This window comes from Mustela erminea, chromosome 9 (assembly GCF_009829155.1).
Source record: "Mustela erminea isolate mMusErm1 chromosome 9, mMusErm1.Pri, whole genome shotgun sequence".
In the NCBI taxonomy this organism is placed as follows: Eukaryota; Metazoa; Chordata; class Mammalia; order Carnivora; family Mustelidae; genus Mustela; species Mustela erminea.
This window is the reverse complement of record NC_045622.1, coordinates 37,189,978-37,208,301: the sequence shown is the minus strand read 5'-3', so window position 1 is coordinate 37,208,301 and position 18,324 is coordinate 37,189,978. Positions and strand designations below refer to the sequence as shown.

Below are 18,324 nucleotides of genomic sequence, written 5' to 3'. Positions count from 1 at the left end.
GTCCTGCCTACTGTCACAGGCAGAGTGAGGACACAGGCAGACCTTCTGACTCCAGCCCAGGGGCTCTGTCCCTGAGGCCCGGCCACACCCAGCAGGATGGCCCTGAGAACTATAATTAGAAAACCACTATTCTAGATCAACTTTCCTGTTCCCAGAAGTAGAAGCAGAGACCTACAGGGGACAGTGACCCCAGCTCTGCAAGTATGAAAATAATGGCAAAGGTCAGCCTGAACCGAGTTCTCTAGTCTCCAGGTCGTGGAAACTGAAGGTGCTCTTGCCCTCTCCTTTCCCTTCACAAGTCACCTCACAGGCAAATTATTACTAAATCCACTGGAATCTGCCTCCTTAGTACCTTGCATTTCTCCTTATTGCCATTGTCCCTGAATCAGTTCAGGCCCTCAGTAGCCTTCAAACTTCTCGTCCTCCCCCTAATGATCCTGGCCATGTATCCCGTATACAGCAGCCAGACTGCTCTTTCTAGAACGCACACTCGGTCAGGCCCTTTCTGTTACTGAAATCTTCCCGTGGCTCCCCATGTCCCTGGAAGAAATCAACGTCTTTCTCATCTCGTGTCACCTCTCCAGCCTCTTCCCACCGCTCTTTCCCGCTCTCAGGCTACTTTCTTTGTGCCTAGTCGCAGCCTTGAAAACCCTGTCACTTTGCTCTGGGGTCCTGAGTTGCAGTCCTGAGGCCTTGGAACTAGAACTTTCTCTGACCAGTCCCTTCGAATGGATGATCTGGCTGCAACTGGCTCTGGTTATTATTTCAGTATTGACCCACTAGCTCTAATAACCCCTGGGGGGGGGGGTCCGACAGCATCCCCATTCCCAGCTTCAGCCCCACGCCACTCGGGGAGCTACCTTGGCCCTGGAGTTGCCAGGCCTGGTCTGATCATTTCAGCTGCCACTTACTGGTCTGGAAGGGACATCAGAATGAATGAATCAATCAATGACCTACTGCTTCTACTTTCTGCTCAGACACCCAGGGCCCTTGCTCTATTCTGTGTGGGTCTTACACGTCCCGAGGCACTCTCCCTTACCCCAGGCCGCATCTCCCTGAAGGGGCCCATTCTCCAAAATAATCTCAGCCTTCCCTTCTGTATCCCCAAGTCAAGTCAAAATTTCCCTCCCCATCAGGGCGGCCACCATGGAGAAAGGATACAAGCACGGGCCCCAGGAAGCATGAGGTTTGTCATCTCTTAACATCTCTTAACCCCATCTCTCAACTCGTTACAGTTCATCAGTTAATGGTTTCCCCCTTCCCCCATCATTCCATCATACATGGAACGGCCCTTGTGGAAAAGCTGGAGGCCCAGAGGTGAGCTGAGCTTGTGGGAGATGGCATTTCTGGGCAAGACTTTCCTCTATCCTGATGGCCCAGGCCCGCCTGCTTTCCTAACTGATGATCACTGACCCACTGCTTCTCTTCCACTTTTCTCAATCCCCCACCCGACTGGGATTTATAATGAACGGAGCCTTCCCCATCAGAACTGCCGACAGAGCAGGTGCTGGCCGCAAGGCTGCCCTAGGGTTACACCAAAACCTTCTGCCTTGATTTATCGGATGTCGTGATCCTTGCTCGAAATGTCTGAGTCAGGCAGGGCGCACGTTAACATCCCCATTCTGCGGCTAGGCAAAGTCAGCTCAGGAATGTGGAAATACTTGGTCATGATCAGGGAACTGAGTGGCAGAATCAGGATCCAATGTCTGGTTTCTTAAAATGGTGTTGCTGCCCCTGCTAGAAGAAGGTGGTACTGACCATGTAAGTGACCAGGGACCCTCACTCCTCACTCTTTCCCCTCCTTCCTTCCACCTCCTGGAAGGCTGGGAATACAAAGACACAGGCTTGGGGGCAGGGGGCTTACTCCAAGGTGAGGAGAGCTGTCATCAATGGAGACACAGACCCCACAAAGAGCTTCAGGAGCCCAGGGAGGGGAGCTGGCGTTCTGCGTCTCTGGAGACAGAAACGTACATCTTTCAAAGAGACACACAAGCTTTGTCCAAATAAGCAATAAACATGCATGGAAAGGGGAGCAATCGTTAGCTCTAAAGGAGAATGTGCTTCATTTTGCTCATCTTGCATTAGACGCCATTCAAACTCAATGTGTGCAAAGCTCCTGGGGGTGAGAAAGACGGCAGGGGCCCACTTCCTGACCTTTTCTTCAGGCCTGTCAGCAAAGCACTGGAGGATGCCTGACATCCCTCTCTTAGGCTAACTGGGTGGGGGGCTGTGTCTAGACCTGTCCCAATAGCTGTGGGTGTAGATTCTTGGCCCTCTAAGCTGCATAAGAGCCTGGGGTAGGCTTGTACGGACACATTCAGGCTGGCTCCAGGCAGCTCCTAAAATGAGCTCTTCCAGGCACCGAAGGGAAGGAACAGCCCAGAAGCTTTCCTCTTCCAAGGACTCACCCCAGCGTCACGTCAGACCCAGCCCCCTCCCACAAGCTCACCTTCCTACAGCCTTTGACAAGCCCCCCAACCCCCTTTTGGCTGGCTGGCTTGGAGCCCTTAGCTTGCATGAGCCAGTGGGCCCTGCCTCCGTTTGCACTTGGTTCTAAAGGGATCCAGGGAGATCAGCATTAGCCCTTGGACCAGCCACGCACTGACTTCACTGCACTCTTCTGGCCTCAGTCTTCCCAGCTGTAAGGGAAGGATGAACCTACCCTGCCCATCTCACAAGCCCGTGGTGACAGTGAACTGGGATCACCCAAGTGAAAGTGTTTTTGCAAATTCTGACCTGTGATTACACGACTGCTGATTATTAGTATTATTCTGCTCACTCCCTGGTCTGGGCCAGAAGACCGGGGGAATAAAGCCAGAGTCTGGAGACAATTTGCAGGAAATAAGCCATAGGGTCATTGGGAAGCACTGATTAAAATGTCCCCGGCTGCCATTTTTAGGGAGAGAGAGAAAGGGGGGCCCTCTAGACTCTCAGAGAGTACATAATAGAGCATTCCCATCTACTCTTTCTGTAGGAAGAGAGATGTCCTAGAACTCCGAGGCGACCAGCTCCTTGCCCACCCCTCTGCTGCTGAGTGCAGTCCACGTTCCCAGGCACAGCACCTGCACTCCAGCTGACACTAACTGGTTCTCAGCACAAATTTGGCAGCTCAGCAGAAGCACTAAATGGCTGGGAAGAGCTGATGTTCCTGAGCCTCCCAGGATGGGACGGTCAAAAGGGAGGAGGCGAGGAACTGGTCCCAGGTCCCTGGATTTCCATTTCCAGGGCTGGGCCCACCTTAACTATGGGAACAGGTTCCATCCATGCAGCATCTAAGGCCCCCAGTGTAAGAGGACCTAGAAAGACCAGCTCATTCCATAGATTGTGGGGCTGGCTTTATGAGCCACACCAAACTGGAACCAACTCAAAGCAGCCTTACATTCAAATACAAGTCTGATCTCCTAGAAATGCTTAGTATCAAGAGTTCAGATTCTAGGGTAACATACACTTGAACTCAAATTTTAAGTCATCAAGTCACAGTCTGGGGGATCTTGAGCCATTTTCCTATTTGCCAAATGGTTATAGTAGTAATACCAACCTCTTTGGGTTGTCGTGAAGAATGAATGAGAGGTTGATGGTATCTTGGAAGTAGCTAGTATTCCACAAATACTTGGGGCTCTAAGTTCCTTGATGCTTGCATTCTGGAAAGGAGATGAAATCAGGCCAAGACTACAAAAATGTATCAAAAGAAAATTCATCTGATCACGCAAGCTAGAATCCTAGGTGGTGACCTTGACTCCTCCTCCTCTTCCTGATCTACTGAGGCCACTCAGCTGGGTCTAGCTCCCAAAATCTTTCCTGTCTGTTCCCTCTGCAAGACCTCAGAATGATTCAAGCCATTACTGTGCCACTTGTGTTGCAAGATTAGCCTCCTTGATGGTTAGCTTATTCATCAAAGGCACATGCCTTTGACAATGAGAGCTCAAGGTAGGAGGATAAGCAGAATTCCTAAGGGGAATGAAACAATGTGGTCCTGGGCAACACTGCCCCAGGTAAATGGTCTACCTCAAGTAAACTTGTTGAAATAGCTGAGCATGGCTTGAGGACCTCCTTAACTTCTGGGATAAGAGGCTTTTTAGGGTCTGGTTTGGGCCTGTCTCTTGAGATTTCCCTCATGATTCTCCTGAAGTGATACATGATCATCAAACAGAATTATTTTCTCTCTGCTAGACAAGCCATGCTCTCTCTCTCTCTCTCTCTTTACATCTGTTCTTCCCTCAGCTTTTAATACCTTTCATCTTCTTCATCTGGGAAAATCTTACCGGTCCTTTGGATTCAGCTGATGTACCACTTACTCCAGGAAACCCCCTCTGGCTTCACCTACCCTCTACCCCCCACTTCAGGGATTTATTAAGAGCCCCTCATGTTCCCTTGGTCAGCTTCAGGGAGACCTATTTGCCACTGAATGGGATTCTAGAATAACAACAGGCAGTGTGTGTGCAATATGGCCACTAGAAGCTGGCAGCCTTAGCTGAAGAAACAGTGGTCCAGGTTGCAACTACTGTGTTTGGCTTATAGGAAAACAGTATCTTAGTCTTCAAGAGGATTCCTTTCTAAGAGATTTTCTATGCTATTTTGAATTCTATGCAATTTTCACATTGTATGCTAACTCTCAAGGTCTATCTCTGTGTCAAATTTAACTCAACCCATGGGGCACCCATTTTTCTGCTCTAATTGCTTCATGGGCCCTGTGCTGGGGAAATGAATCTTTATGGGAGAAGGGTCAAATGCCTTTATAGAAGTCTGGGAGGTGTGGGCCACCCTCAGGAATAAGAGGAGAAGACAAAAATCCGAGACACTTTCTGTTCTCATGTCAAATGGAGTTAGGAGCTGGAAAAAAGCAACCGAAAGATACCTTCATCTTTGTGACTCCCCCACATTTCTCTCTCTCTTTTTATATATATATGCCTTCAGCCTGTTTTCCTTGGGTGATTAAAATTAAAAGGGCCTCTCTGGATGAAAGGAGAACTCAAGGTTGGGAAGTGGCAGCGCTGACAAGCACTGGCGACATGCTGAGTGTCTAGGACCCACTGTGACAGGGAGGGAGAGGAAGGAAGCCTCAGCAGGAAGCCAGGCTTCCTTGAGTTTTTCCTGAAGATTTGGGGATCTATGTTACGATTTGTAAAAGTTTACTTTAAAAAATTTGATAAGTAGTTTCAGATGGGAGTGAGACCCTTACATATCCTACAAGAAGACACATTTGCTTTTCTTGGAGGGAGGTGAGGGGAGAATGAGGGAGACAGGGAGATGGGATAGGGGAAGCAGGGGGGAAAGAGCCAGCAATGTGGGGGGAGGCGGGGACCGGCTAGTAGAAGATTCTGGGCTGCCTCATGTTGGGGATGCTGAAGGCGGCTTGGTAATGTTCCCTTTAAAACCCTTGTTTTGGGGCGCCTGGGTGGCTCAGGGGGTTGGGCCTCTGCCTTTGGCTCAGGGCATGGTCTCGGGGTCCTGGGATCAAACCCCACATCGGGCTCTCTGCTCAGCAGGGAGTCTGCTTCCCCCTCTCTCACTGCCTGCTGCTCTGCCTACTTGCGATCTCTCTCTGTCAAATAAATAAATAAAATCTTTAAAAATAAAATAAAATAAAATAAAACCCTTGTATTAGTTTGCTAGGGCTGCTGTAACAAAGGACCGCAAACTGGGTGGCTTAAACCATGGAAATGTGTTCTCTGTTCCAGAGGCTAGAAGTGCAAGACCAAGGTGTTGGCAACATTGGTTCCTTCTGAAGATTGTGGGAAGACCGTTCCATGCTTCTCTAGCTTCTGCTGATGTGCTGGGAATCTTGGCATTTCTTAGCTTGTGGAAACATCACCCTCATCGCTGCCTTCATCTTCATGGGGAATCCTCCCTGAGTGTAGGTTTGCCTTTGATTTCTTCCTTTTTATAAGGATGCTAGTCATGCTGGATTAGGGCCCACTCTACCGACCTCATTTTTACTTATTATGCCTGGAAAGAATCTACCTCCAAATGACATTGCATTATGAGGCACTAGGGGGCCGGACTTCAGCATAGCTTTTGGTGGACCATAGACACCAGTCAACCCGTGCAGCCTTCCTCTCACTCCTCATCAGCTTTCGAGGACTGTCGGAACAGGATTTGGGCAGAAGTCCCATGGCTAGGGCCATGTGCCTCTGGAGAAAATAAGCACACAGCTGTGGACCCATTCACAGAAAATGAGGAAGGTTCTCATGCCTACTGGCTACCCACTCCATGGGGTTATAGGTGGGGAAATTCAGTTGAAGGCACAGGTCAACGTTTTGTTTGTTTCAGCTTTTTTTTTGTTTAAAGAGAGAGCGGGAGCCCGGGAGGGGCAGAGGGAGAGAGAGAGAGAAAGAATCTCCAGCAGACTCCTGGCTGAGCACAGAGCCCAATGTGGGGCTTGATTCCAGGACCCCGAGATCACGACCTGAGACAAAATCAAGAGTCAGATGCTTAACTGACTGAGCCCCCCAGGTGTTCCATGCAGTTCAGTGTTTTATTATAATCTTGCTACAAGTGAAAGGTCTCCAGTAGGTTAAGTCAAAGATTCACTTCTGGTAGGTACGTCTGATAGAAAAAGAGATCAGCTAGTTCATTACTAGTCTAAGACACGGGAAGAAAAGGGATCCATTTGTTTAAACAATTGACTAAACACTAAGACAATTGACTGACGGCAGATAACAGGTTTGGGGGATTAGATTCCCAGAACAAAGCCTAATCTCTTTTAAGTTGATAAGAAAATGGATTGGTTAATCATTTTTTTAGGAATGCTCACTTCCCCCCAGAAGTGATTTGGAATTACATTAGTCAAAAAGGTTGTGTCCTAGACAGATTTAAAGTGTTTTTGTTTTTGTTTTCTCTTATAAGGGCTCCAACCTATCTGGCCCCAGTTGGCTTCCAGATCCATTTCTAAGGATCTGGGTCCCAAGGGCTCCCCCATCACACTTCACCTCCTCTGCCCTCAGAGTCTGACCCACGGTTCCGTCTTCTTCCTGCTCGGCCTCAGTGCCAAGAGATGGGAATCACTGTCCTTGCAGGCCTTGCGTGTTCCGGTCCCCCCTCTCACCTTCCCTCAGTGCCCCTCCTCAGTTCACTGTCGCCGTCCACACTGGCCTCCTTTCTATTCTTCAGATTGGTCAAGTTCTTTGCTGTTTGGGGCTCTTTGCCTTTGCTGTTCTCTCTGCCTAGAATGTTCTTCAGACCTGGCTCCCTTTCACCGTTCAGGGCTTAGTTCCAATGACACCTCCTCATAGAAGCTTTCCCTATCCAGAATATTCTCCACGACGTTGTCCTGAGGGTGTCCTTCATAGCCCGTAACAGCACCTGTCTTCATGACCTTTCTTTTCTCTAGTCTGCCTCTCCATCAAACTGTTAAAAGCAAGAAGCTTGTCTGTTCACTAAAGTATCCCAGTGGCTGGCACATGTAGTAGGTGTTCAATAAATTGCTGGTGAGTGTTAAATAAACAGGTGGGGAAATGGGCTCCAAGTAATGCAGCAACTTGCACGAGATCATGCAGCATTAAGTGGTGGAATGGTGGTTGTCTCTTAATGGGGAGGGGAGTGTTGTTTCAACCGCTCTTTGTTGCTAGTCTATAGTCCTGATTACAGAAGAGCTCATTTCGCTCCTGCTTTTCCTTGACCTAGAGGATACCAATCCCTCCAGATGCTGTGGGTCCCCGGCACAGCCCTTGTACACCCAAACTTAATTGCCCTTCCTTCCGAAGCACAAGATACTCATGAAGCTGCCTCAAAGCATCTCTTCCCGACCTTAGAAGCCTCTCATTCCACACTCAGGCTGCAAGCGGTCATTAACTGTCTACTCTGGGCCAGGCCTGCTCTGGAAGCTTCCATGCCATCCTTGCTTCTCTCAGCCAGGACACCACTGCACTGCTCCATCTCATTTTCTCTCTCAGCTCCTCTAAAACACAAATACAGCCATAACCTTTTCTATTTTTTCATGAGCCTCTTTCCCGCAATGTCTCAGGCCCGGGGCCCTGCTCACACCTGTCAGAGCCTGTCCCTGAGGTAAACCTAGCTAATAATCCATCCTGGCTCGGTACAAATATTAGCACATCAAAAATCCTGGTTTATATTGTGGTTACTCCCCTCAGCACAGCCCCCGAAGCACCAATTCAAACAGATTTTGAGGCAAATGGTTTAAGACGCTTCCAAATAAGGTGCCCAGCATGATATTGGTACACAAAGCCTGTGGCAAAATCTCCCCAACCTTTCTCTGTAAACTCCCACCCAGAAATTCAGGGCCAGGTTGGACTTGCCTGGCCTGGCGTCTTCTCAGATGTTAATCCAGGACAAGTCTAAAATTAGCCCCACCCCCTCCTGGTGCTAAAACTCAGCTGGAGCAACATGGGGCCAGTTACTTTTAGAAACCATCCCTTTGGGGCTTATTGCTGAGCAACAGAAACAGGTGATGGAAACTGGGCCCGGAACCTGCAAGGCAGGAAAGAAGAGCCGGATCAAGTTCAGAAGCTGGGATCAGAAGGCCAGACCCAGGGACCAGGGCTGCAAATCCAGACTGACGTCATGGTCATGGTCAGATCAAGGAGAGACAGCACCACACCAAGCCAGAGCTTGCCCGTGGCTCCTATTGCAATGTTCAGGTAGGGTGATGGTGAGGGGTGCAGGGAGGTAAACATACTTTGTATATGGAGTCTCCTGGCGCCTCACCGGTAGGCCCTACCGTTTCACCTCTTACCGGTTAACTAAACTCCATGTCTCACACGTTCAGTGACTTAGTCTGCATCGCATAGCTAGTAAATGGCAAAGCAGGGAGTCAAACCCTAGCCTGTTTAACATGAGTTTCTGGTACTTTCCTCTAAGCTGCTTCCAGAGTAGTAGGAAGGAAGATTTCAAACCCACTCACAACCCACGGGAACCCCCAAGCTGCTTCCCTGATATTTGCCACCCTCAGTTATGTCCCAATTTCCGGGGAAGCCTTGACAAACATACCAGGGCTAGGGCACCCAGAGATTCTGTGTTAATTGTTCTTGGGTGGGGCCTAAGAATAGGTACTTCACAATCTCCTGGGAACTTCTGCGTGTGGCTTAGGTCAAAAACTAGGCTCTGTGCTCCAGTTCTCCTCGGGCAGCTAGAGAAACAGGGTGGTAAGAGATGTTAATGCTCAGCTCACCAGATAGGGAGGCACATGACTATAGAAGAGCTTCTGGTTGAAGGCGGTCTTCTTGAATTCTAAAGTCAGGTAAAGAATTAAAATAGCATTCCCCAAAGAGTGGACAGAGGCCAGGAGCCTGGGGACTGAGGAGCCTACAAAGCAGAAGTTTTCAAAGAAGGGAGGGGTGGAATCAGTGTCCCCTACGATTCTAACATGTCACCGTGCCCCTTTCTCCAAACCTTTCTAGAAGGAGAAGGCTCCCTCAGCGTAACTGGCAGGGCTCTGCCAAGGAGAAAGAAGTACAGGTGAGTCCACCTCTGGCTGCACTCAGGTGTTATGCTCCTGGCACACTTAGCCTCAGTTTCTCTGAAGCAACGATCTTGATTAGGTACGTTTGTTGTCTTTTGGATTTCTAATTGTTTCATGTTGAATGACTTCAAGTCCTGCCTTCTCTGAACTCTCCTGGAAGGCAAGGACTTTGTCATCTAGGAGACAGAAAATAACATCTGAAAGACCTCTGATAGAGCTGGCTGGGACATCTTTAGGTCTTTTCATGGCACATTGGCATCATCTCTGGAATTTAAAAAAAAAAAAAAAACTTAGGCCAAGGTCAGTCCCTGAGAATGTGAATAAATTGGCTTGGGGTGTGGCATGAACAGACTTTTCAAATCTTCTCAGATAATTCTAATATGCACCCAAGGTTGAGAATAAAAATTTGAAGGGTAACAAAAAGCTAGGTGGGAAAAAATATTGTAATAATGATTATGACTAAGGGGGAAAGTGAGATGATTTGATTTATCTTATTTCTGCTAACCCGTGTTTTCTATTTGCTTCTTCACATTGTATAATTTTGAAAAGTAAAACCAAAACAAACATTCAGCTGGGTTCTCAGTCACTCACCAAATATTTATGGAGAGCCTGTCATCTCACATGACAAACGCTGGGCATGGGGGAGTGACTTTCACAAACACAATTCTTGTTTTCATAAAGTTTACACCTAACCAAGAAGGTTAACCCTCAGACAAACATATACAGTACTCTGACTTCAGGGAGATGTTCTAGTAGGCACAAACTGCTAAGTGTCATGCATTGTTTTGTAAATAACTATATTAGAACTTACAAAGATTGGGGTTCCGCTTCCCCTCCTATGTCGGAGGCAGACATTATTTGTTGATTACATCATGCTTTTCTGCTGAAGCTCAGTATCCCTTTCAACATTACCAGTCTGAGGTGGTGCTTGAGATGAAACATACTTTGTATCCCAAGAAAGAGCTATGAATTATCATGTTGAGGGTAAACTAAAAAAAATGACTCAAAAGGTAATTGAAGCCTTCTTGTATGGCCAAGTAGCTTCTATTGGACTGTACTTCTTATAGATAGTAACTATAAACTCTGCACAAAATATAAGCACAATTAGTTGAAGGTACTGAGGAGAGAACAAAACTCTACAGAAACCAGAGGAGACTAAATTAGTGGAAGAAGAGATAGACGTGGGATGAGTTTCCTGACTTATAACTTGTAGTTTAAGAACAAGGCTCTATCTATCAATATGCTGAGCAGAAGGGAAGCCCTCTAGATCAATAGATAAATTCTACTTAGATCTCTGGATGATCCTTGAACCACATAGGCAAGAGGCAGATTTTAGAAATCCCAGCTCTAGCTTAAAGAGCTGACCTGAACTTCTAGATGTTACATGGGGAGATAAGATCTTACAATTTGAGTTCAACCACTTTAAAGGCTTGAATTTAAAAAAAAAAAAAAAGTCAATACTCCTCAGAAAAGCAGAATAGAATCCAGAATTTCTGCAACATATCACTCATAAAGACCAGGATACACTCCAAAATTATTCAACAAACAACAAAACAGGAAAACATGACTCATTTTAAAGAGGAAAGATAATTGGTGGAGACCAACTCTGAGATGACCTAGAGTGATGGAGTTAATTGACAAGAACTTTAAGGAAGTTACTACAACTATGCTCAAGTATATAAAGGAAAATATGTTCATAATAAATGAAAGTATAGAAATCTTAGCAGATGAATAGAAACTATAGAAAAGGGTACATGTGGTGATGAGTGCAGGGTGTCACATGCAACTGATAAATCATTGAACACCACATCAAAAACTAATGATGTATTATATGTTGGTTAATTGAACATAACAAAAAAAAAGAAACTATAAAAAAGAACCAAGTGAAAGTATAAGAACTGGAAAATATTTTTAAATAAAAATGTAATGGACATTTTTAAAAGCACAGGGAGCTGAAAGAAGCAAAAGTCAATGAACTAGAAGACAGATCAACAAAAATGATCCAAACTGAGTAAAAGAGATTTAATAATACATGTACAGAGACTCACAGATCTTTGCAACAGTATCAAAAGGTCTAATGTACATGTAATTGGAGTCCTAGAACTAGGGGAGAAAGAGAGAGAATGACCCAAAAATGTATTTGAATAAATAATGGGTGAAAAGTTCATAAAATTTTTTTTAAAGATTTTTATTTATTTGACAGAGAGAGATCACAAGCAGACAGAGAGGCAGGCAGAGAGAGAGGGGGAAGCAGGCTCCCTGCTGAGCAGAAAGCCTGATGCAGGGCTTGATCAGGACCTTGAGATCATGACCTGGGCCGAAGGCAGAGGCTTAACCCCCTGAGCCACCCAGGTGCCCTGAAAAGTTCATAAATTTGAAAAAGACATATATTTACAGACTTTAAAACCCCAATAAATGCAAAAAAAGATTTACATTTAAAAAGAAAAACCACAACAAAACAAAAATAAAACACTTAGGGGAACCATAGTCAAACTGTGAAAATCAATGACAAAGAGAAAAAGCACGAAACAATGCTGTGAAAAAATCGATGTAGATAAATGGGGAGATATGCCAAGCTCGTGGTTTTGGAAGACTCGCCATTGTTAAAATGGTAATCAGCAAACTGATCTATGGATTCAGCACAATCCTAATCCTAATCCTAATCTTATGATGCTATTTAGTCAAAATTTACAAACCGAGGGATGCCTGGGAGTCTCAGTCATTAAGCATTTGCCTTTGGCTCAGGTCATGATCCCAAGGTCCTGGGATCGACCCCCCATGTCAGGCTCCCAGTGCAGTGGGAGGCCTGCTTCTCCCTCCCTCACTCCCTCTACTTGTGTTCCCTCTTTCGCTGTCTCTCTCACTCTCTCTCTCTCTGTGAAATAAATAAATAAATAAATAATTTAAAAAATTGACTTAAAGAAAAGAATTGGGCACCTGGGTGGCTCAGTGGGTTAAGCCTCTGCTCAGGTCATGATCTCAGTCAGGGTCCTGGGATCGAGTCCCGCATCGGGCTCTCTGCTCAGCAGGGAGCCTGCTTCCTCCTCTCTCTCTCTGCCTGCCTCTCTGCCTACTTGTGATCTTTCTCTGTCAAATAAATAAATAAATAAATTCTTTAAAAAAAAAAAAAGAATTGACAAAATGATGCTAAAATTTCTGTAGAAATGCACAGAACTTAGACTATTCAAAGCAGTCTTGAAAAAAGAAGTCAAAGTTACTTCACCACTTGACTTCAAGACTTACCCTAATGTTATGGTCATTAAAACAGTGTGGTGCTGATGCAAGGATCAACAGATTGGTAAGACAGAATAAAGAGACCAGACAGAAATAGACCAAATTTTCAAATTTTTAAAGCAGCCTGATTGGGAAAGGAAAGGCTCTCAGCAAATGGTATTGACATAACTCCATATTCACATGGAAACAAATCAACCTGGACCTAACTCATACCATCCACAAAAATCAACTTATAATGGACCATGGGCCTAAACATAAAGGCTAAAATTACAGAATTTCCGGAAGAAAACATAGGAGAACATCATGTCTTGGGGGAAGACAAAAACCTAAAAAAGAAAAAATACAGTCAAAAATAGAATCTCCTGTTCATCAGAAGAAGCATCCTTAAGAAAATGTCTTTCTTATGCAGGTCAGAGGGCATGAGAAAATACTTGAGAAATGTCTCTGACAAAAAATTGGTATCTTGGATATATTAAGAACTCCTAAACCTCATACCAAGATGACCAAAAACTCAATTTAAAACTGGCTAAAAGATCTGAACAGAGACTTCACAAAAGATGGTAAATGAATGGCCCATAAATATGTAAGAAAAAAAAATTCAACAGCTGTAGTCATCAAGGCGATGCAAGTTAGAACCACAGCGAGATGCCATGAGACATTCACCAGCAAAGTTACGTTGACAACACCAAATGTTAGAACATTTGGTGAAGCAACTAAAACATTTTTTAAAAATATTTTATTTATTTATTTGACAGACAGAGATCACAAGTAGGCAGAGAGGCAGGCAGAGAGAGAGGAGGAAGCAGGCTCCCCGCTGAGCAGATAGCCCGATGCGGGGCTCGATCCCAGGACCCTGGGATCATGACCTGAGCCGACGGCAGAGGCTTTAACCCACTGAGTCACCCAGGCGCCCCGCAACTAAAACTTTTATACATTGTTGGTAGGGGAGGAAAATGAGAACATTGGAAAAGAGGTAAATTCTTATAAATTATATAGTTTCTCATAAATTAAATACACACCTCCACTAAGACCCACCCATTCCACTCCTCGGTATCTACCCAAGGGTTACAAAAACACATGTCCACTAAAGGATGTGTCTGAAAAGGTTCCTATTAGCTTTATTCATCATAGCCCTGGACTGGAAGATCAGGTGTCCAACAACAGAAGACTGAATAAAGAAACTGTGGTCTATTCATACAGGAAAGAACCACTCATCTATGAAAAAAAACCAACTACTGATACAAGCGACAAAATGGAGGCATGAATCCTAAAAACCTCCTGACGTCACAAAAATTTGCACAAAGGAATACCAATTTTATGATTCTATTTATATGAAGAACTAGAATAAGCAAAATTGATCTATGGTGAAAAAAATAAGATTCATTCCCGCTAGGAATGCTGAACCAGGAGTTTGCTGGGAATGGACATGGGGAAAATTTCTAGGGTGATAATTATGTTCTGTACCTTGATAGGGGTTTGAATCGCACAGGTGTATGTATTTGTAGGAACTCATCAAATGGTATGCTGGTGATGTTTTTCATTTCATCATAAATGAATTTTATCTGAAAAGAAATTGTAAGGAAGTTACAATTGTGAGGAAGTTACAATTGGCATTGTAAAGAAATAGTGAATTTTTGTGAATAATACTGAAGTATTTGGGGGACTGTATCCATATCTACAACTTACTTTGGAAACACCATAAAAATTATACGAGCTGCTGGATGGTTAGAGAATCAATATATGAGAAAGCAAGATAGTGAAAGGTCAGCTGAAGGAACCTTATTTGGAAATTTTATAATAGAATATTGAGAACAGGGGCGCCTTGGTGGCTCAGTGGGTTAAATCCTCTGCCTTCAGCTCAGGTCATGATCCCAGGGTCCTGGGATTGAGCCCCACATCGGGCTCTCTGCTCCACAGGGAGCCTGCTTTCTCCTCTCTCTCTGCCTGCTTGTGATCTCTGTCAAATAAATAAATAAAATCTTAAAAAAAAAAAAAAGAATATTGAGAACAAAAGACAATTGAGACCCCTTCGCGGATCACCTGTAAGCTGGGGTCCTGGCCCTAGAAAAAGATAGTAGAATCTAGCTTATGTCTAGGGGAACAGACTAAGGTGGATACTCGGTCCAGAAATTGGCTTTCTGTGCTCTATTCTAACTTCAGCAGTGAACCCAGTGGCTGAGGCATTTCCTAAGACCCACGGGTTCCTGCTCTCTGCAGTCGGTGACTTTAGAGTTCTCACGGGATCTGTTCTAGAAATCTGGAGCAGAGAGGGATTCTCTGATACCATTTACTCTCTAGCTACTGAATACCTACTGTGTGCTATTCTCTGGTTCAGGTTTTGAAGATACTATGAGGAACTGAGTGTCTCCTTTTTGATCTTACCATTGCTAAAATCTGCTCTTCTTCTACTTATTATATTGAAGTATTTGGGGGCATGTATCAATATCTACAACTAACTTTGGAAACACCATAAAAATCATATGTCTTTATTGACACTCCTACTAGAAGACTTGCCAATTCCTTTTACAAGCCTTGTTGACATTTCTTCAATCTCTTGGTTCAAAAACCCCTTTCTAAAATTGGACCTGAATACCTCTATCTAAACAGAAGAGATTTTCTTTTTCTTGTTTTACCCTCTCGGGAGTGACACTTAACACGAGAAGATCCTCAAAGCCTCAAAATAGCTCAGCAAGATATTGGACACATGCCTAGTGACCCCAAGTCACCTTACACTCTCCTGAAGTCGAGTAGAGAGAGACAGTGTAGTAGGGCTGCTAAGCTCAACCCTCTGCCCCACTTCCAGCACAGGGCACACCGATTACCATTCCTTCCTTGGGCCAGAAGTTCTGCCCAAAGTTTAGCTTGGGGACACGGCGTCAAGGAGAGGTGGCCGGCCTACTCGGTCACTTGACATGGCCTTGAATCCCACGTTACAAATGCAATTGCTTCGGCCTCACCCAGCACACAAAAGAGAAAATTCCTTCCCTAAACGTCAATTTTCCCCAACATTCTTGGTGGAATGTGGGCATGTTTTGAGCTGTCACAATGGACCTCGAATTGCTTGAGCGGCACCATACTCAGTAAAAAGTAAATAAAAATCGGTTGCCTTCATTAGAAAGGCTGCCACGCTTTCTTTCCATACAGTGACTCATCCCATGGCTTAACTGCATACTTTCCCCTCTGCCACATCCAGACCGTCACCTCTTTGTCACCTTTACGTGTTTGCAAATCCACCAGCTCTGAAAACCTCTTGGCAAGGTGATGGTCCCAGCAGCTCACCACCGCCCCTCCTCCTGGCTGAAATCTCCTTGTCTCTTCTCCTTCCCCAAGAATTTTGACCTCTCAGAAGTTTAAATATCTGTCTTCCTTCCCTAGAACGCTATTTTTTCAGACAGTTGGATTCTCGGGAGGTAATGATATGACTCGGGGAAAATAAGTGCTCATTTCCCTATCTCTGGTGCCAGTTAAAGTGATTGGTGTTCAGGACTTTCGGAAGCTCTTTTGAAAACAACAGGGCTGGTCAGATTCCAGCAATTTACCTTCCAAAGGCTGAGCATGTCTGGGCAGTGGCTGCATAATTTGGATGGAATCATCACCGATGAGACAGAGTTGGCTCAGCTAGGGAGCACTCATTGCTCTTTTAAACTCCACGGCACCAGGGGATGAAGTCACCTTTCTTCTTTTAAAACCAACAGATTGGCCCTGTAAGTCCCTGTCCCTTCTGCTAGAACGTGGTGTTTTTTCCTCCTCGCGGTCACCAGGACCTTCTCCCAGGTAAGGAAGCTCTGCTTTTGTGGGTTTCCATCTGGAGAAGCTTGCTTTGAGGGGGATTTTGCAGGGCATCTCTGGGTAGAATGGGAGGCAGGTTGAGAGACATGCTGGCTGAGGAGGAGGGCTGGGTCCCCGCCAACTGGTGTCCACCCTGTGGGCCGGTAGACTCTGAGCTGGGCCAGCAGAACCCCCACTCAGCTCCGAGCTGCAGGGGCTGGTTCTCATGGGGGGGCATGGAAATCGAATCTGGGCTTGGTTTCAGGTTCCTGTTGTATAACCAGCATGAGGGTGAAGCGGCAATGAGCGGTCTCCTCTGGGCTGGGGCCGACCGTCCTGACAACTGGCTTTGTGTTTGGCTTCATGACACGCCCCCACCCCAGCCCCAGGAGGGTCCCGTGATAAAAGCTGATGTGCAGAAAAGCAACAGCTCTCTGGAGAGCCTTTCTTTGCGAGAGTACAGCAGGAAACAAAGGGGCCCCCGCTCCCTGTTGTAACATGCAGGGACCTTGTGTAAACAATCGCTGAGCTGCTGTGTGGCGCAGAAAGGTAGGAATGCATCTCAGAGCTGGCCATAGGAATTCGCAGGAAGGGAGCATGAGCATTGGGGTGCACGTGTGCGGGTAGACCTGTGGTCCTAGGGACTTACTGGAAGCTCCCTGCTACACTTCTGATGAGTTATAACAGGCTCTGTCACTGATTGAATCTCACAGCTCTTACTGGCTCTAGAAGTCTCAATAAAGACATCTTGGTTATGACGGAGGCACCTGCGGGGTGATAGGTGGCTTTTGGAGAGAGAGCTGAACCACCATGGAGTGAAAACATTGAGAATCACGGAGCCCTTGTACTCCTTGACACAGAACCCTGCCACACAGGGTATGCGGGCGTTCATCCCTAACCTTTGAAGGGAGCGAAGAATCTCATTTCGATGAGATGCTTGTTTTGTTTTAAATGCCATTGCCTACTGGCTGTCTGGCTCTGGCTGACAGGTTGGCCTGAAACTTGGCATGTCCAGAATTCATCCTGACCTGAAGTCTGCTCCCCTTTCTGTGTCCCCCCAGCTCAGCAAAAAGCTGCTGTTTTTCCATGACAGTTTTCTGAACTTCGTCTTGGACACCCTCCTCCATCCTTGCATTCCTACATCTAGTTTGCCAACACATCTGGCAGCTTCTGCCTCCAGGTTGCCTCTCAAAGCCATCCATTCTCCACCTCCATGGCTGTTTTCCTCATTCAAGCCAGGATCACCTCCTTCCAGAAACATGGAGGCCTCTCCTCCAGGCTTTCCGTCTCTTCTGCCCTTTCCAGTGCAGCCGGCGTGATTCTGCCATGGTCAGTCAGCACCCGCGTCCAGTCTATCCCTAATCTGGTGATTCTGCCTCCTTACTATCCCTTGAGAATGTTCACATCCCGCTCACTGCCACTCCCTTGGTCCGACCCACCAACACCCTTCCCCTGAGTTAACATGGTGGCCTCTTAGCTTGACCTCCCTCCTGTCAGGCTCACTCCTGTCTCAGTAGAAGACATTTTTCACTTCCTGTGTTTCCAAGCTTTTTTTTTTTTTTAGATTTTTATTTATTTATTTGACAGACAGAGATCACAAGTAGGCAGAGAGGCAGGCAGAGAGAGAGGAAGCAGGCTCCCTGCTGAGCAGAGAGCCCGATGCGGGCCTCGATCCCAGGAACCTGAGATCATGACCTGAGCCGAAGGCAGAGGCTTTAACCCGCTGAGCCACCCAGGCACCCTGTTTCCAAGCTTTTAAAGGACATGTTGTACAAGAGCAGAACTTGAAACACTTATTACTGTCTCGGGGGTATGGAAGCATCAGGACTGTTATGACTTCTGTAGATACTTCAAGAGGGGAGGCAGAGGGAATGGGGGAAGGCGGGGGGGTGTATACTACAGCG

The 18,324-nt window shown here is 46.0% G+C and overlaps 1 protein-coding gene across 4 annotated transcripts in view; it reads left to right on the top strand.

The window, feature by feature from the left end:
* The first annotated feature begins 8,501 nt into the window (after window positions 1-8,501).
* AMOTL1 (angiomotin like 1) overlaps window positions 8,502-18,324 on the top strand; it is a 148,206-nt gene continuing 138,383 nt past the window's right edge. The window contains exons 1-3 of one of the 4 annotated variants that reach the window (XM_032356420.1): window positions 9,069-9,196; window positions 9,357-9,414; window positions 16,348-16,426. Coding sequence is in view for 1 of the 4 variants with exons in the window: in XM_032356419.1 (XP_032212310.1) it covers window positions 8,521-8,597; window positions 9,357-9,414 (135 nt within the window). In the remaining 3 variants the exon portion in view is untranslated. Of the gene's footprint in view, window positions 8,598-9,067; window positions 9,197-9,356; window positions 9,415-16,272; window positions 16,427-18,324 lie in introns of those variants that run through there. The other 3 variants (XM_032356419.1, XM_032356422.1, XM_032356421.1) reach the window with 3 other exon arrangements.